The sequence below is a fragment of the Polypterus senegalus genome, chromosome 5, assembly GCF_016835505.1.
Source record: "Polypterus senegalus isolate Bchr_013 chromosome 5, ASM1683550v1, whole genome shotgun sequence".
NCBI lineage: Eukaryota > Metazoa > Chordata > Cladistia > Polypteriformes > Polypteridae > Polypterus > Polypterus senegalus.
This window is the reverse complement of record NC_053158.1, coordinates 108,657,247-108,678,010: the sequence shown is the minus strand read 5'-3', so window position 1 is coordinate 108,678,010 and position 20,764 is coordinate 108,657,247. Positions and strand designations below refer to the sequence as shown.

General features: G+C 39.0%; 1 protein-coding gene across 4 annotated transcripts in view; it reads left to right on the top strand.

The window, feature by feature from the left end:
• The window catches only part of slc4a2a (solute carrier family 4 member 2a), a 330,719-nt gene that overhangs the window by 219,151 nt on the left and 90,804 nt on the right, over positions 1 to 20,764 (top strand). For 2 of the 4 annotated variants that reach the window (XM_039753218.1, XM_039753216.1), the window contains exon 1: positions 5,079 to 5,151. The exons of the other annotated variants lie outside the window; for them this stretch is intronic. In XM_039753218.1, the coding sequence (XP_039609152.1) occupies positions 5,089 to 5,151 (63 nt within the window). In that variant the 5' untranslated portion in view covers positions 5,079 to 5,088. Of the gene's footprint in view, positions 1 to 5,078; positions 5,152 to 20,764 lie in introns of those variants that run through there. 4 annotated transcript variants of the gene reach the window in all.

Here is a 20,764-nt window from a genome sequence, read left to right as displayed (position 1 = left end):
TGGCTCTTCCAAACCATCATCTAAAAAGTCCAACATCCAACAGGACTTGCATTGCACTGGCCTCATTATTAAAATTTGATTTGGGATTACTAAGCTGCCTTAACTATATATTTTTTTTTCTTAAAATTAAATTTCTTCTTCTTTCAGCTGCTCCTTAACTTAAATGGTAACACTAAGATCTGCTACAGATATTTTACACCTTTTCCCCCTTAAGCTCCTGTACTGTTCTCCCTCTCAGCTGCCTGCCTTTCTATGAGGTTAACTTTACTTTTCTCTGTCTCTTCTAGCTTTGCGCTCTTCTTACTTATAAGCTCTTCACTCGCACTGTTTGTATTCCCCCGTATTAATGAACCAATACACTGTCGCCCACTTAACTGTTTAAGTGAATTGATTGCTTTTGTTTGTTAGACATATAAGTCATGTATTAGCTATAACATGCTAGATTTTTTAAATATTAGTAACATCAACATAATGAAAAAGTAATTAGAATCTGAAATATATAATTCTATAATAATATATATATACATACACACACATATATATATATATATAAATATATACTTTTTTTTATCAGAGTATAGCATCAAACTAGTGAAACTTCTGGGATATTGATCTAGTCAGTTAAGTAGCAGGGGGGGTTGTTAATCAGTTTCAGCTGCTTTGGTGTTAATGAAATTTAACAACAGGTGCACTAGAAGGGCAACAAAGAGGTGATCCCCAAAACAGGAATAGTTTAACAGGTGGAGGCCACTGACATTTTTCCTTCCATCTTTTCTGACTGTTTCTTCACTAGTTTTGCATTTGGCTACGGTCTGTGTCACTGCTGGTAGCAGAGGTTGCACAGATAGTCCAACTTATCCAGGATGGCACAGCAATACAGGTTTGCTGTGTCTTCCAGCACAGTCTCAATGACACAAAGGAGATTCCAGGAGACAGGCAGTTACTCTAGGAGAGCTGGACAGGGCCGTAGGAGGTCCTTAACCCATCAGCAGGACCAGTATCTGCTCCCTTTGGCAAGGAGGAACAGGATGGGCACTGCCAGAGCCCTACAAAATGACCTCCAGCAGACCACTGGTGTGAATGTCTCTGACCAAACAATCAAACAGTCTTCATGAGGGTGGCCTGAGGGCCCGATGTCCTCCAGTGTGCCCTGTGTTCACTGCCCGGCACTGTGGAGCTCAATTGGTATTTGCCACAGAATACCAGAATTGGCAGGTCCACCCCAGGCACTCTGTGCTTTTCATAGATGAGAGCAGGTTCACCCTGAGCACATGTGACAGATGTGAGAGGGTCTGGAGAAGCCATGGAGAATGAGGAGTATGCAGGCAGTTACTGGAGGATGAAGGAATTGATACCATTGACTGGCCCCACGCTCGCCTGACCTGAAATCCAGTAGAGCACCTCTGGGACATTATGTTTCGATCCATCCGACGGCGCCAGGTTGAATCTCAGACTGTCCAGGAGCTCAATGATGCCTGGGAGGAGATCCCCCAGGACACCATCCGCCATCTCATTAGGAGCATGCCCTAGCGTTGTCAGGCATGCATACAAGCACGTAGGGGCCATGCAAACTACTGAGTACAATTTTGAGTTGCTGCAATTAAATTTTGCCAAAGTGGACTAGCCTTCTGTATCATTTTTTCACTTTGATTTTCAGAGTGTCTTTCAATTCAACCCTCTGTAGGTTGATAATTTTCATTTCCATCAAACGATGTAGCATCCTTTTCGTTCCTAACACATTACCCAGTCTATATCAGTATAGATATCCAGGTTTATTTTTTTTCTCATTGAGATCTGATGTGTTTTCAAAGTGTTCCTTTAATTTTTTTGAGCAGTTTGTATAGCGAGAGAGAATTTACATTTTTTTTTTAATATAAAAAGAGCCCCGGAATGTCTATTCAGTAATGCTCCTCACATGCATGGGTGTTTGCCAGTGATGTTGCAGAATTAAGTTGAACATAATTTAAGGCATTTACACAGTCTTAAATGCTAGATAAAACTGGATTGTTACCTGTTACTAATTTTTAATAATCTTTGGCAGACCCTGCTAGACCAGTAGACAGTTTAGTGCAGTAGACCAGAAAAAAGAAGATCCATCCTGCTTAAGCATGAGTTGTAAAGAATTTAAAAAAAAAAAAGAAACCTATAGTTAGATAAATAAAACAGACTCTGCTTTTAAAAAAAAAAATCTTAATGAAAGTTATTCAGGCTTGTCTAAGCCTCAGTGTGATAATACAAACAGTATGCTGTCTAATAGATGGAGGGAGTTACTGTTTGTTCCTTAGGGTGAGTATGTTAATTTAGCCAGAGGGTAAAGAACTTGATTTGCAGGTTATGTGAAGACAAATCGTTCAGTGCATATAGTTCACTAAAAGTGGTTTGTTCTTGCTAGATCTAGAACATTTGAGCTAGGGGCCAGTGATCAATGTTTTGATAACAGCACTCAAGTGACAAAAGCATTCATTTTAATCTTGAGCATTATGTCTTATGCGCAATCTTTTTTTGGAAGATTTCCAATTACTGAAAATGTTTGCCCTCAGGTTTACATCACAGTATTCAGGAGATTATATAACTTGTGTTAAAGGCACTTAGCAGGTTCACAGTTGCTAAAGTATGTTGGGGACGCATTCATCAGTAACACACAAAAGAATGTGACCCTCAAAAGGACTGTATGATTTTGTGATTTGCTGATGACAGAAGCATAGCTCTGAAAGTCATTCCAGTAAACAATGTATTGAAAATTGAAGCATTTTTGGAGTTTATAATCTGTGTCATCATTGTAAATCATGTTTATGTAGTCCAAACAGTGTGCAGAAAAGCAAAGACATCAAAGCTATAGATTAACATCCCCATTATGAGTGAATGAATTGAAACAATTGCCAAAAAAAAAGTACTTTTGCAATAATTGTACTTTACAAATAAGGCTACTATGGGAAATGCCGTGTAAATATGTGTGTGTGTGTGTGTGTGTGTGTGTATGTGTATATATATATATATATATATATATATATATATATATATATATATATATATTTATATTTATTTATTTATTTATTTATATTTTTTTTTTTTGCATGTGCCTCTCTTTTGAAACATGTGTGCCCGTGACTTATTTTGATGTTGGTGCCATTAGGAACATAGGAGTTAACACTTAAATCCAGACCCATCTGTTAATCCCCCACCTAAAGTTTCACTTAGCAATGCATCCCTCTCATTCCCCAGTACACTATCTGATGTGAAGCCATTTTTATGACACTTCTATAGTAACAGCAGAATTAATCAAAATAATTCTTTAGGCACAAGCAACCTAATAAGCATAGACTGTTTTATATTGAATGGGAGAAGAAAAAATGGTGTGTTTTTATAATTGCATTCATGTTTATGCATTGAAAAAAAGAATGCATTTGTCTCCTAAAAATATGACTATACTTTTACATTTTTTTTTTTTTTACTCCTTCTCCAACTTTAGTTTCCTCTTGTCTGGTTAAATGGCATACAGTGTTATTCTGGTGTTTAGAATCATCCAGAACTTTTCATGGTTTTGTTAAAAATTGACACTTGTATCAAGTTATCATTAAATTGATTTAAATTTGGACTAAACTTTTGAATGCTAGTGTGAGTCAAACAGTACCATGGCTGAGATATTTCAAAATAGTACTTATTCATAAGTTATAAGATGCACGAATTGAATATTCTGATCTTCAGTGCCTTCTACAATAATTCAGTACATTTATATAGCGCTTTTCTCAGTACTCAAAGCGTTATCCACACAGGAAGGAACCGGGAAACGAACCCACAATCTTCCACAGTCTCCTTACTGCAAAGCAGCAGCACTATCACTGTGCCACCTGTGAGGACAATAATATGATGATTATTTCTAAGTTTCTTTCTGTTAAATTGATGGCTTGTGTTGTGTTTAATTTGTATAAACTTTGGCAAATCAAATCCAATGAAGTGAATGTTATGATAGTAAGGCCAATAAATTATTTAGGTTGAAGGGAGAAAATAATTAGTTCAGCATGGAGTCATAGGAAGCAGAAGGTTTTTCCTGTCAATTTCCGACACTAGACTCTTGGTCATTTAGAGATGTGCTAAAGATTTTGAACTTCGTTGACTGGATGCTTTACTACTAACCAGTACATCTGCATTTAATAACTAGTAAACATGATATTTTTCTCCTGTTTATTTTCCATCAATATTTACTGTGCATAGCAACTTTCACAGTCAGGTGTGTCACAAAGAATTTTATAAAAGAGTATGCTTTATATTATAAAGTTAATCCAACTCATGATCAAATGTAAATTTAGTTAAATATGCCAAGATCACCATAATTGCACATAATAGATTTCACTATAAAATTATTACTCATCCGTCTACCTATTAGGTTTACAATGATGTTATGTAGTTCAAGGTGATGAGGGACTGCTGCTTATCCTGGAAATGGCACAAGGCAAGAGGAGGGGGAGTCGCACCTTTACCGAGCAATATTAATTGAGGTCAGCAAGAATGTTTCATAACTTTAAGTTGTGTGTGGTGAAAACACACTCTGAAATTGAAGAGATACATCAGTGTCAGCCCACAGCTAATTCAACGATAAACTATGATGAAACCAGCATTTACATCTTGAGAGCCAAGCCTTTTCACAAGAAGAAATTGAAAACACTGCAAAGAAGGGAAGCTACATTAAATTTGATGATGAAATTAATTAAGATGCACACACAGGTAGGCTAGTTCCTGCTTTTAAATAATCCATATTAACTAGTTTGCTGGCGTTAAACATATATTTTGTGAGTTTTTATGTGGTTGAGTGACTTGGACAACTGAGAATTTAGTCTCTGTTTAAATGTACAACTGTTATATGTTACAGTGACATAAGTATAGCTTGGGAAATGCATTTTGAAGTGAAACCTTGCAATTTTTGGAAGTCTGCCGATGAGGTTATAGGCTTGAATTTCAAGGCAGGCCTGAAGAGCCAGCCAAACCAGTGTTTAAGAGTTTCCACCCTTCTGTAACCCAGACTATCTGCTTTTAAGCAGAGGTTTTTATGTGGCAGTGCATTTCTGAGTATTTCACTGTCATTGCTCAAGTATGTTGAATCATGCAGTGTTCTTCAGGTACCTGGAATGGTATAATTCAGCACATTGTTACAAGGTAATGCAAATTGATTTTGATATTTTTTCTCCCTGATATTGATCAGGAAGCAATATTCTTTGTGAATATTAAACTGTAAAACAGAAATCTGACACAATTGCAATGTTTTTTTAGCCTTTAATATTTATACCAAAATATTGCCATCAAAAGATTACTGTCTCACAGTCCAGTTGCCACTGTCTACAGCAAGATAGTGTTGGCAGAATTCATCAAAACGGTGAATACAATTCTGTATTGCATATATATATATATATATAATATATAATATATATATATATAATATATAATATATATACATAATATATATATATATATTATATATATATATATATAATATATATAATATATAAAGTTTTTGTTTAATAAAGTGTAATTCTTGCAAGGAAGTGCTATATGCAATAGAAATATTAAAACAACTGGAAAATATGAATTGTGCAAAAGCAAGTTTGAAAGTAATGCCTATTTCGGTGCAAGGTTGCAGATCCTATAGCAGTTATGACAACAGCTAAATATTTTTCTTTAGCTGCTAATCAGTCTCATATGTTTGCTTTGACAAACTTTTGCCCATTTTTACTTATACAGCTGGTTGAATTTGCCACCAATTTGTTTTCTGCTTTAGGAAGAAAAGGTTCATCATATATCATGAAATGTCTTACTTTTTAATTCTAATAATACTAATTCGCTGGTTGATGTGATGGGATCTTTCAGATTGTCATGCTGGAAGACATATTTTCTTTTAGCTCACAACACAGGGCCAAGAATTTGTGTGTATTGCCCTAAATTCATAGTATATAATGATAGAAAGTTAGCCAGTTCCATTTGCAGAAAGGCACCATCCCCATTTCTGATACATTGACAATTATACCTGACAGAAGGATGAAATTATTTACTTGGTACATAATCTAAGTACTTTGGCAGAAAGCCTTGGTGTATCAAAACCCACTTTTTTTCCAGTTGCTTATATCAGTCCAAATGAATAATTAATTATGTTTGTGGATATAAACCATCTTTATTAGAAAAATAAGGACAACTTTTGATAGAAAGGAGAATTTCATAATAAATGTGTAACATTTAAAGGGTTATAAGCGTTTACAAATTTTCGAGTTGCACTATGTACAAGTACTATGTATAAGGCACTTGCGAAGCTGCACAAAATATGCAATATATGCGGCAATATTATCAGAAAACATGCTGCATTTTTTTTAAAGTTTTTATTTATTTGGCCTTGTGTCTTTAAAACATTTATAACCTGATTATTTTCTTTTTTAGATATACAGTATTTATCTGTTGTGTAATAGGCCAGATTTTTTTTTTTTAAAAAAAAAAAGCAAAACAAACCCTGAACTATGGTACATTTTCAAATCAATTATTTAACCTCATAATGAAATGCTCAGATTGTTGGTGAGACAGTCCCAGTCAAATGCTATGTATCCTACAACTAATCCTTAAAAGTATTCAGGTGCTGCTAATTACATTTAGGTCTCCTTAACACCTGTGAGTTTTCCTTATATCTGCACAATACACATAATCAATAAAGATCAATTTTAATGGACCATAGTGCAGTTTAATATGTTCGTATTATGGAAAAACACATTATACAGGGAGCCCATTCCTAGCCCTCCGAGCTGCAGGCTATGGACGTATATATGTACGTAAGTAGGATTCAGTTAGCGTTGGGAACCCGTGTACCAAATTTCTTGAAGATGGGCCCATAAGTAACAAAGACTGTTGAAAAGGTCAATATTGCGCCGATTAGTGGCATCATACCACCGAAACAAGTACGTACATTGGTTTCGGTTAGTTCAGGGAAAGCCGGCTACCAAATTTCGAGAAGATGGGGCCATTAATAAGAAAGTTCAACATGGCGGACGTTGTCGACCGTTATCGACCATTATGACCATTACGTGTAGAATTTCGAAATGAAACCTGCTTAACTTTTGTAAGTAAGCTGTAAGGAATGAGCCTGCCAAATTTCAGCTTTCTACCTACATGGGAAGTTGGAGAGTTAGTGATGAGTCAGTCAGTCAGTGAGGGCTTTGCCTTTTATTATTATAGATGACATATTTATGTATGTAAGTTGATAAAACATTTTAATTATTTGACAAAATATTGAAGGACAACTACATTTGTCATTTTAGTATGAATTTATAAATTGCAATTTTAGATTTTTCAGTAGTCTTTAGTGCATACTTTAGCAGTTGCACATGTAAACAAGAAATGCTGATAATAAATGGTATGGGATTTATCTTGAACCTCATAGAAGATGTCATACAAAATGATAAGGCATCTATTTGTTTTACAGTGTGTTGAAACGACGGATTTACTCTTTACACTTTGTATTTTGAACTGTCATTGTACCTATGCAGTATTAGTTGCTTATGGGGCAGAACTAGAAAATATACAGTAATCCCTCCTTAATCGCGGGGGTTGCGTTCCAGAACCCCCTGCGATAGGTGAAAATCCGCGAAGTAGAAACCATATGTTTGTGTAGTATTTTTATATATTTTAAGCCCTTATAAACTCTCCCACACTGTTAACATTATTAGAGCCCTCTAGACATGAAATAACACCCTTTAGTCAAAAGTTTAAACTGTGCTCCATGACAAGACAGAGATGACAGTTCTTTCTCACAATTAAAAGAATGCAAATAGATCTTCTCTTCAGGAGCAGAGAATTTCAGAGGGAGAGAGAGAGAGAGAGCGAGCGCTTGCAAAGAAAAGCAAACAATCAAAAAATCAATACTTGTGCTTTTAAGTTTGCCGCAGCATTTTTTAGAGGAGCGTTAGCATCTTCTAAGCAAACAGCCTCTGTGCAAACAGCCCCTCTGCTCACATCGTCAGGCGCAGAGAACGTCAGAGAGAGAGAGCGAGATTAAAGCAACAATCAAAAAATCAATACGTGTGCTTTTGTGCTTTTAAATATGCCGAGCACCGCAATAAAGCGCATTTTTTTAGAGGAGCGCCCGTGATCTTTTAAGCAACCAGCCTCTGTGCAAACAGCCCCTCCGTCAGGCGCAGAGAATGTCAGAGCGGGTGAGAGAGAGGCAGAGACAAGCAAACAATCAAGCTCGCTGGGATGCATATCTTATAGCATTGAGGAGTTTTAGTTAATATGTAATACATGCTCTGATTGGTAGCTTCTAAGCCATCCGCCAATAGCGCCCCTTGTATGAAATCAACAGGGCAAACAAACTGAGGAAGCGTGTAGCATACATTAAAAGACCCACTGTCTGCAGAAATCCGCGACCCAGAGAAAAATCTGTGATATATATTTAGATGTGCTTACATTTAAAATCCGCGATAGAGTGAAACCGCAAAAGTCGAAGCACGATATAGCGAGGGATTACTGTATGTGTGTGTGTATATATATATATATATATATATATATACATACAGGGTGCGCACAAAGTCCGTATACCCCTATCTTTTGGAGGATTTTGAAAGCTAAAGGTTACCTCTTAGGAATCCAAAACATCTGTATGGGCTGCAACATTTGCGGGGTGACTTTCTGGAACGCTGTGCGAACCGCATGTTTCAGATGATCACGTGTGGTGGGTTATGCTCAATTTCTTCAAAGAAATGTGGATTTTCTTTTCCCCAGAAAAAACATGCGTTTCGATTATTGGAGCTGCGATAAATTGCGTAAGAGAACATAACCTTTTCCTTCTCAGCATTTGTTGGAAATTGGTGCAGCATCAGATCACAAACTTCCTGACGTCTGGCCAAGTCGGCATCTGATAACTCGGTAACGTTCAATGGATGCCAACATTTCATTTGCAAGTCCTGTTTGATGTGTTTTTGCAATGTCGATTCCGCTATTCCCAACTCAGCAGCACGTTTACGAGTGGATTTCATTAGGGATCGTTGGACAGACTCTGCCACATCTGCACAAGTTTCATGCCTTGTGGATGGTCTTTCACTTCGCAGCTCATCTCGGACGCTGCCTGTTGCAAAGCCGCCTTCTCCTACTGCAACAACGTCCTCTTTTTCGGCGGTGCCTTCCCAAAACGCACAACAAAGTCATCCATGACATTTTTGATCGATTTCCCAGTAACAGGCCGCTCATGAACCCACACAGTGGCCACCAGGCGCTCCTCGATTGTGAAAACACTTGTGTCACCCATCGATTTTGTCTTGGAACGACCGCCACGTTGTTGCGATTTCTTGAGCGGCCGCAGGTGGCAGCATCACCGGGATGTCGGAAACACACCTCGAAATACCGGGAAGACTTGGGCTGATGTCCACAGGAACCAAATTGTCATGGTTTTTCCTGTAATTGCTCCTAAAGATAGGGGTATACAGACTTTGTGCGCACCCTGTGTGTGTGTGTGTGTGTGTGTATATACACTCACCTAAAGGATTATTAGGAACACCATACTAATACGGTGTTTGACCCCCTTTCACCTTCAGAACTGCCTTAATTCTACGTGGCATTGATTCAACAAGGTGCTGAAAGCATTCTTTAGAAATGTTGGCCCATATTGATAGGATAGCATCTTGCAGTTGATGGAGATTTGTGGGATGCACATCCAGGGCACGAAGCTCCCGTTCCACCACATCCCAAAGATACTCTATTGGGTTGAGATCTGGTGACTGTGGGGGCCATTTTAGTACAGTGAACTCATTGTCATGTTCAAGAAACCAATTTGAAATGATTCAAGCTTTGTGACATGGTGCATTATCCTGCTGGAAGTAGCCATCAGAGGATGAGTACATGGTGGTCATGAAGGGATGGACATGGTCAGAAACAATGCTCAGGTAGCCCGTGGTATTTAAGCGATGCCCAATTGGCACTAAGGGGCCTAAAGTGTGCCAAGAAAACATCCCCCACACCATTACACCACCACCACCAGCCTGCACAGTGGTAACAAAGCATGATGGATCCATGTTCTCATTCTGTTTACGCCAAATTCTGATTCTACCATTTGAATGTCTCAACTGAAATCGAGACTCATCAGACCAGGCAACATTTTTCCAGTCTTCAACTGTCCAATTTTGGTGAGCTTGTGCAAATTGTAGCCTCTTTTTCCTATTTGTAGTGGAGAGATGAGCGGTACCCGGTGGGGTCTTTTGCTGTTGTAGCCCATCCGCCTCAAGGTTTTGCGTGTTGTGGCTTCACAAATGCTTTGCTGCATACCTTGGTTGTAACGAGTGGTTATTTCAGTCAAAGTTGCTCTTCCATCAGCTTGAATCAGTCGGCCCATTCTCCTATGACCTCTAGCATCAACAAGGCATTTTCGCCCTCAGGACTGCCGTGATACTGATGTTTTTCCCTTTTCACACCATTCTTTGTAAACCCTAGAAATGGTTGTGCGTGAAAATCCCAGTAACTGAGCAGATTGTGAAATAGTCAGACTGGCCCGTCAGGCACCAACAACCATGCCACGCTCAAAATTGCTTAAATCGCCCTTCTTTCCCATTCTGACATTCAGTTAGGAGTTCAGGAGATTGTCTTGACCAGGACCACACCTATAAATGCATTGAAGCAACTGACATGTGATTGGTTGATTAGATAATTGCATTAATGAGAAATTGAACAGGTGTTCCTAATAATCCTTTAGGTGAGTGTGTGTGTGTATATATGTGTGTGTGTATATGTGTGTGTATATATATATATATATATATATATATATATATATATATATATATATATATATATATATACATACAGTAATCCCTCCTCAATTGCGGGGGTTGCGTTTCAGACCCCCCCGCGATAGGTGAAAATCCGCGAAGTAGAAACCATATGTTTGTATGGTTATTTTTATATATTTTAAGCCCTTATAAACTCTCCCACACTGTTTATAAATATTCCCCGCAGAGTTATACAGCATAATCTCTTTGTATTCTCTTAGATATTTGGCAAGATTCATTGGAATTATGTATATAAACACACTGTTTATATACAGTAAAACCTAAATATTATTTTAAAGATATTGAGTGTCTCCGATATCACATATGTTTACAGCCATTACGATAGACAGGCCTCCAGCAATAAATACGTACAATGCAAGAAAAATAGTATACAGTAAATGTGTGTACAGTGACACTAAACGTATGTACATGTACTAAGTACTGTAAGTAGAAAATTAATTATGGATACTCGCCAACAATGACACGATGACTTGTCCGATAACAATGAGTTTAATTTTACTGCACAACAAAGGAGAACGTAACACCTCTTCCAAAGGAGCCACTTCAGGCGATTGTGTAGCACTGCCGTTGTTCTTCTGGCAGTCTTCAATCCAAATCCCTAAAGCAGATTCCATCCAGACTACTGCCTTATTACATCCACTTACAACTCGTTTTGCACCCTGGTTAAAAGGACACTGCGTCGTAGATCTTATATTCCTTTCCTACTTTTTGAATAAAAAGAATCGTAGCCTTCAACAAATCCAAAATGTTTACCTTTTCGCAATCGTAACATCTTCCGTTTGCGCTTGAGCACGGCCCCTGAAGCAGTAGCAGATCGTTTTGGAGCCATAATGAAGGGCTTGACTATGCACAAAGATAAACACAAAATAGCACAACTATTTACACAGCGAAACACGTTGATGCTGAATGAGCGAGACGAGACTTCCTGGTTAACACTGCATTCAGCACGCAGGAACTTAACTGCGTGCTCTGATTGGTTAGCTTCTCAGTCAGGAGAACTTAACTGCGTGCTCTGATTGGTTAGCTTCTCAGTCATCCGCCAATAGCGTCCCTTGTATGAAATCAACTGGGTAAACCAACTGAGGAAGCATGTACAGGAAGTAAAAAGACACATTGTCCGCATAAACCGCGAAGCAGTGAAAAATCTGCGTTATATATTTAGTTATGCTTTCATATAAAATCCGCAATAGAGTGAAGCCGTGAAAGTCGAGGCGCGATATAGCGAGGGATTACTGTATATATCTATGTATATATCTATATATATCTATGCTAATAAAAGGCAAAGCCCTCACTCACTCACTCACTGACTCATCACTAATTCTCCAAGTTCCTGTGTAGGTAGAAGGCTGAAATTTGGCAGGCTCATTCCTTACAGCTTCCTTACAAAAGTTGGGCAGGTTTCATTTCGAAATTCTATGCGTAATTGTCATAACTGGAAGCTATTTTTCTCCATTTATTGTAATGGAGTTGAGCTCGAACACAGTGGGGGCGGAGTTTCGTGTGACATCATCACACCTCCCACGTAATCACGTGAACTGACTGTCAATGCAGTGCGTAGAAAACCAGGAAGAGCTCCAAAAAGTGCTGAAGAAAACATGCATTATATAATCGAGAAGGCAGCAAAACAATAAAAAGCGAGTGAGTGACATATACAGCCATAATCATGAGTGCTGCTACTTCGGAAACAAAGCAAGGTGTTAACCTAAAGTTTAAATTAAGTTCATAGACAGGCTGCGCTGGCGTTTGTCATGCCCAGGGTAATGCGGGATACAAGTTTAATGAGAGGACGTAGGATATAAACGAGTTTTGATCACTTTGTAACTAAGTTAAAATTGCACGTGAAGGGCTGTGCTTATGCAAATTCCGAGAGACTGTGTTTGTGGGGGATTGACAGTTAAGGCGGGTGGGGAGTCACGTCATCATCTCCCCTCCCATTCACCTCATTTCGCGCTGAGCTGAGCTCCGCAGCTAACACACGCAGTGTTACGGAACCGACTTTGTGACACTGCCACCAAATACTCACAGAGAAATCCACAAGTTAATACACACGCTGTCTCTACAGTTTCTCCACACTACTTACAAAAGGTTACATTGACAATCGTGTTACGTTATTTTTAAAATTTTTCCTTTTCTTAGCACAAGCACAGCTGAGAAGCTTCGATGCATATGCTCCATAACGCATTAAAAATCACGCATTTAATCACACTTTGCAATACAAGCAAAGGGGAACTTCTGTCAATGCATGATTTCATGGTACACCGATTACATTGATCAGCGCTTCCCGATTCATTTTACCCTGCACACCCTTGGTTTGAGAAGAAGTATGAAAAAATATGAGGTTAACACAGAAAAACAGATCACCAATTGAAGCTTTATGAATAATCCATTTGCCATCAATAATTGTTTTGGTAAACCATACTCAGTGTATTCATTAGATGAACGGTAAAAAAGTAAGAGCGAGGGTAGGGTGACTTATTGAGGCACGCAGACAAAACCACAATAGCACGTGGGCTCGATGTAGTGCGCGTCAACTCGATCTGAATTGCGCGATCACATTAGAAAAAATATATCTTTTCAAGTTCTATTTAGTCCATATGTGTCAAACTCAAGGCCCTCAGGCCACATCCGCCCGGCGTGTAATTATATCCGGCCTGCGAGATCATTTTATATATTATTGTTATTAATGGCCCGGGGATATGAAGCACTGGTAACACAATAAACTACAGATCCCATAATGCAGCGCTTCAGCTGCCTTGCAGAACACTTACCGTGTTAATCAAGTCTAGCTTATGATGCTGCAAGTTATTGCGAAGCTAGCCCACACGATGCCGAAGAGAAAAGTTGATTCTGAAAATAGAGCCTTTAAAACCGATGGGAGGCTGAGTATATGTTTACTGACATTGCCGGTAAACCCTTGTGTCTCATTTGTGGAGCTAATGTGGCTGTAATTACAGAATTTAATCTAAGACGGCACTATGAGACAAAACATCAGGATAACCTGAAAGACCTGAATGCAATGCAGAAGATACAGAAAGCAGAAGAGTTAAAGAAGAATCTGACACTTCAGCAGACGTTTTTACCCATGCAAAATCACAAAGTGATTTCAAGTGAAGCTGCTTTTATGGGAGACACAAATGCACCAGTGCAACTTGCCCCACTTTCCCTGTTGCCAAGTAATGTTGAACCAAGTCGGCACAACGGTGTTCCCAAATACGCACTTTGCTGATAAACTGAGCGCACTGCGCACTGAGTTCGCACGCGCTTTGGTGACTTTGAAGAACAAAAAAAGAATTTTGAGTTGTTTCAACCCATTTGCTGTCGATGTGGAAACTGCACCTGTGCAGATTCAGATGGAGGTGATTGAGCTGCAGTGTAATGGCACACTGAAGGCAAAGTACGATACTGCAGGGCCCGCACAGTTTATTCACTCCATTCCCGCAGAAATGCTCCAGCTCCGTCTACATGCGGCTCGAACCTTGTGCATGTTTGGTAGCACATATCTGTGTGAGAAGCTCTTCTCAGTGATGAAGACTAACAAAACAGCACACAGGAGTCGCCTCACTGATGAGCACCTGCAGTCCATCCTGAGAATCTCCACAACACAGAACCTCACACCAAACATAAACGAACTTGTTGCCAAAAAAAGATGCCAGGCGTCCAGCTCTGATAAAATGACATATGAGCAAAGACAACTGAATGATTTGATTTGTTATTGCTGAAAAGAACAAATTTTATTTATATTTCCAGGTTTTGTTATGCAGCATGTTCATATTTGAATTTGTATAATTTTGACAGGATATATTTTTATGGAGAGCAAAATCTTTTGGGATATTTAAAATTTAAGTTTATTTTTTATATAAATTTACATAAGAGTAAAGAAATTTGAATGTTGTTTTAATGTTTACTTTATTTCTAACTTGTATAATTTAGACAGGATATATTTTTATGGAGAGCAAAATATTATGTTATTTAAGGTTTGAGTTGATTTATTCCAGAATAATATTCTTGTCTGTTTTTATTCATATTTATGTTCAAAAAAGTAAAGTTTTAAAAGTTTAATTTTAGTATGTTAAATAAATGTTTATCCTGTTCAGCCCGCAACCTAAAGTGTGTTTTGGATTTTGGCCCCCTGTGCAATTGAGTTTGACACCCCTGATTTAGTCAACACAAATATCTTTGGTTGGAATGTAAGGCAAATTTACTCTTTACATTTGTATGGTAAAGAAAAATTTATGCAACGATGCCTACATTTAACTTTCATTCCTACCAAAGATATTTCTGTCGACTAAATAAAAATTACTTCTATTTAAAATTTAAATAGAACTTGAACAGATATGATAGTTCATAATATCCACGCAGACTTGCACGTAAGAGCGGAAGTCATACGTTTTAACAAACAGCGTATTGCACTGATACGAAATAGCCTGCCCATTTAATTATTTAGGAATGGATAAATTAAGATTTTGTACAAATAATATTTTTCATTTTTCTTCCTTGATGGATTCTGCCACCCCCAGCAACAGTTGCTCGCACCCCAAAGAGTGTGTGTGTGTGTGTGTGTGTGTGTGTGTGTATGTATGTATGTATGTATGTGTGTGTGTGTGTGTGTGTGTGTGTGTGTGTGTGTGTGTGTGTGGGTATATATGTAAATATGTATATATATGTTTATATATGTGTGTGTGTATGTATATATATGTATTTGTGTGTGTGTGTGTGTATATGTGTGTGTGTATATGTAGATATGTATATATATGTATATATACCACTGCTCACATAAATTAAAGGAACACTTTAAAGAAACACATTAGATACATCAGATCTCAATATGAAGTTGGATATCTATACAAATAACGACAGGGCAATGTCTTAGGAACAAAAGGATGCCAAGTCTTTTAATGGAAATAAAAGTTTTCTGCCTACAGAGGGCTCAATTGTGTAGACACCCTAAAATCAGAGTGAAATGAAGATGTGGCAGGCTAGTCCATTTTTTCAAAAACTTAATTTCTGCTACTCAAAATGCTTTTCAGTATCTTGTGTGGCCCCCACGAGCTTGTATGCATGCTTGACAACGTCGGGGCATGCTCCTAATGAGACGACGGATGGTGTCTTGTGGCATTTGTATGAGGGCATCCCTGAGCTGTTGTACAGTCTGAGGAGCAACCTGGCGCCTAATGGACCGAAACATAATGTCCCACAGATGTTCTATTGGGTTTAAGTCAGGGGATCGTGAAGGCCATTCAATTGTTTCAATTCCTTCATCCTCCAGGTACTGCCTGCATACTCTTGCCACATGAGGCTGGGCATTGTCGTGCATTAGGAGGAAACCATGACTTTACTGCACCAGCGTAGGGTCTGACAATGGGTTCAAAGATTTCATCTCGATACCTTATGGCAGTCAGAGCACCATTTCCTACGCAGTAGATGTCTGTGCGTCCCTCCATGGATATGCCTCCCCAGACCATCACTGACCCACCACCAAACCTGTCATGTTGAACGACGTTGCAGGCAGCATATCGTTCTCCTTGTCTTCTCCAGACTCTTTCACGTCTATCACAGCTGCCCAGGGTGAACCTGCTCTCGTCTGTAAAAAGTACAGGGTGCCAGGTGGTGGTGTTGAGCAAATGCCAGTCGAGCTCCACGGTGCTGGGCAGTGAGCACAGGGCCCACTACAGGACGTCGGGCCCTCGGGCCATCTTCATGAAGTCTGTTCCTGATTGTTTGGGTAGAGACATTCTCACCAGTGGCCCTCTGGAGGTCATTCTGTAGGGCACGAGCAGTGCTCAGCCTGTTCCGCCTTGCACAAAGGAGCAGGTATCAGTCCTGCTGATGGGTTGAGGACCTTCTACGGCCCTGTCCAGCTCTCCGAGAATAACAGCCAGTCTCCTGAAATCTCCTCCATGTTCTGGAGATTGTGCTGGGAGACACATTAAACCTTCTTGCTGCAGCACGTGTGGATGTGCCATCCTGGAGAAGTTGGACAACCTGTGCAACTTCTGTAGGGTTAAGGAATCGCCTCATACTGCCAGTAGAGATGATTACTCAAGCCAAAACTAGCACGAGTGGAAAACCAGCCAAAAAAGATCAAGAGGGAGAAACTTGAAATGACCTCCACATGTAAAACCAGTCCTGTTTTGAGGGTTTTCTAATTGTTGCCACTTTAGTGCACCTGTCGTTAAGTCCATGAACACCAATACAGCTGAAAGTGATTAACAATGACCTCAGCTGCTTAACCAACCAGAAAATTATCAGACAGGTTTAATTGATTTCATGCCAGGCCCAATAAAAAAAGTGTTCCTTTAATTTTTGTGAGCAGTATATATGTATGTATATATGTGTGTGTGTATATATATATATATATATACATAATATATGTATATATGTATGGATATGTATATATATATGTTTATATGTGTGTGATAGATAGATATATATATATATATATATATCTATCTATCTATGACAGCAACACTCATCACTCACAACAGTGACAAAACAATTACATTGACAATCATGTTACGTTATTTTTAAAATGTTTCCTTATCTTTTTCATTACTTCTTTAACACACTACTTCTCCGCTGAGAAGCACGGGTATTTTGCTAATATATATATATATATATATATATATATATATATATATATATATATATACTAGCAAAATACCCAAGGCTTCACGCTTACAAGTACTGCATTAAAATTTTTATTAAGAAGAAAATTAAACCTTTTTAACCTGAGGGAAAATATGCCAATAATTATTTGTTAAGGATCTCTTTGTATACCACATTGTCAGTTCAGCCCTCCGGTTGTAACATGACCAAGCTGTGCGCTGAGCTTACTCTTGAGCATGTAACTTACAGTTGGCCATGTGAACAGTAATCTTGTCTCAAATCTCACAGCTTGGATTGCTGCTGTCATAATCGGTTTGAGTTTCATGGTTTGTTTCAATTACGACATTATTTGCAGGATTTGTTGTGTTGAAGTGAAATTTGGCATCTGTCAAACATTGTAAGCACACAACCGGTTTCATCGATAAAATCATAACCAGCTTTTGAGAGTTTAAACATTCATAAACATCAAAGTGTCGACTACTGAAATCGTCACCTGTGAATCTAAGATGTTTAAGAGGCATTGGCGGTTGTCGAAAGGTGTAAAATATTTGGCCATTTCAGTACACTTGAAAGCGACAACCGAACAATTCAGCGGCAGCCATCAACTCACATGCAGAACAATAGGTGAAGGGCTTAAGCATTTCACTCTTATAGTGCTCCTGTGTAGTATAATTATCTCCTGTACCGTCATCATTCCACACCTTGAACCTGTCCCAGTCATTCAATACATAAGACAGAATGTTCCTCCGGATATCAAGAGTGAGCCTGATATGGCCATGCAATATGTAACAAAGAGAATGGAAAAGGTAGGTGCTATCTCTGGGCATGGAAACCACTCGGTAAGTGACAGTTCTTTGATCGATAGTGATCATCTCGATAGACATGGTAATGGGGGTTGGAATGATAAAGGAAATGGGTTCCTGAGCAATGTAAAGTAAGTGTAAAATACCTATACAATAACTATAATTGTAATAAACAAACAATAAAACAGCGGAGAAGCCGTGGATTAAACAAAAAGGCGTGAATCCTGTGGTGAAGCAAGGAAGGGAATGTAGAGACCGGAGCGAAGGATGGTCTTATATAGGCAGACAGCCAACAATGTGGGAGGCGTTGGGATGGGGGCCCCAACGCCACCTCACACGGTGACCGAGGTGCAGGCTATGGACGTATATATGTATGTAAGTAGGATTCAGTTAGCGTTGGGAACCCATGTGCCAAATTTGTTGAAGATGGGCCCATAAGTAACAAAGACTGTTGAAAAGTTCAATATGGCGGCCGACCGTGGCATCATACCACCGAAACAAGTACGTACATTGATTTTGGTTAGTGCAGTGAAGCCGCCTACCAAATTTCAAGAAGATGGGGCCATAAATAAGAAAGTTCAACATGGCGGACGTTGTTGACTGTTATGACCATTATGCGTAGAATTTCGAAATGAAACCTGCTTAACTTTTGTAAGTAAGCTGTAAGGAATGAGCCTGCCAAATTTCAGCCTTCTACCTACATGGGAAGTTGGAGAATTAGTGACGTTGGAAAGTTCAATATGGCGGCCGACAGTGGTGTCATACCAACGAAATAAGTACGGACATCGGTTTCCTTTAAAAGTTCAATATGGTGGCCGACAGTGGCGTCATACCACTGAAATAAGTAAGTACATCGGTTTCGGTTAGCGCAGGGAAGCCGCCTACCAAATTTCGTGAAAATGGGGTCAGCCTTCTACCTACACGGGAAGTTTGAAAATTGGTGACGTTGGAAAGTTCAATATGGCGCCAACAGTGGCGTCATACCATCGAAATAAGTAAGTACATCGGTTTCGGTTAGCGCAGGGAAGCCGCCTACCAAATTTCGTAAAGATGGGGCCATAAATAAGAAAGTTCAACATGGCGGACGTTGTCAACCATTATTGACCGTTATGACCGTTACGTGTAGAATTTCGAAATGAAACCTGCTTAACTTTTGTAAGTAAGCTGTAAGGAATAAGCCTGCCAAATTTCAGCTTTCTACCTACATGGGAAATTGGAGAATTAGTGATGAGTAAGTCCGTCAGTCAGTCAGTCAGTGAGGGCTTTGCCTTTTATTATTATAGATATACAGGTATATATATATATATATAATATACATAGATACAGTGGTGTGAAAAACCATTTTCCCCCTTCCTGATTTCTTATTCTTTGCATGTTTGTCACACAAAATGTTTCTGATCATCAAACACATTTAACCATTAGTCAAATATAACACAAGTAAACACAAAATGCAGTTTTTAAATGATGTTTTTTATTATTTAGGGAGAAAAAAAATCCAAACCTACATGGCCCTGTGTGAAAAAGTAATTGCCCCCTGAACCTAATAACTGGTTGGGCCACCCTTAGCAGCAATAACTGCAATCAAGCATTTGCGATAACTTGCAATGAGTCTTTTGCAGCGCTCTGGAGGAATTTTGGCCCACTCATCTTTGCAGAATTGTTGTAATTCAGCTTTATTTGAGGGTTTTCTAGCATGAACCGCCTTTTTAAGTTCATGCCATAGCATCTCAATTGGATTCAGGTCAGGACTTTGACTAGGCCACTCCAAAGTCTTCATTTTGTTTTTCTTCAGCCATTCAGAGGTGGATTTGCTGGTGTGTTTTGGGTCATTGTCCTGTTGCAGCACCCAAGATCGCTTCAGCTTGAGTTGACGAATAGATGGCGGACATTCTCCTTCAGGATTTTTGGTAGACAGTAGAATTCATGGTTCCATCTATCACAGCAAGCCTTCCAGGTCCTGAAGCAGCAAAACAACCCCAGACCATCACACTACCACCACCATATTTTACTGTTGGTATGATGTTCTTTTCTGAAATGCTGTGTTCCTTTTACGCCAGATGTAACGGGACATTTGCCTTCCAAAAAGTTCAACTTTTGTCTCATCAATCCACAAGGTATTTTCCCAAAAGTCTTGGCAATCATTGAGATGTTTCTTAGCAAAATTGAGACGAGCCCTAGTGTTCTTTTTGCTTAACTGTGGTTTGCGTCTTGGAAATCTGCCATGCAGGCTATTTTTGCCCAGTCTCTTTCTTATGGTGGAGTCGTGAACACTGACCTTAATTGAGGCAAGTGAGGCCTGCAGTTCTTTAGACGTTGTCCTGGGGTCTTTTGTGACCTCTCGGATGAGTCGCCTCTGCGCTCTTGGGGTAATTTTGTTCGACCGCCACTCCTGGGAAGGTTCACCACTGTTCCATGTTTTGCCATTTGTGGATAATGGCTCTCACTGTGGTTCGCTGGAGTCCCAAAGCTTTAGAAATGGCTTTATAACCTTTACCAGACTGATAGATCTCAATTACTTCTGTTCTCATTTGTTCCTGAATTTCTTTGGAT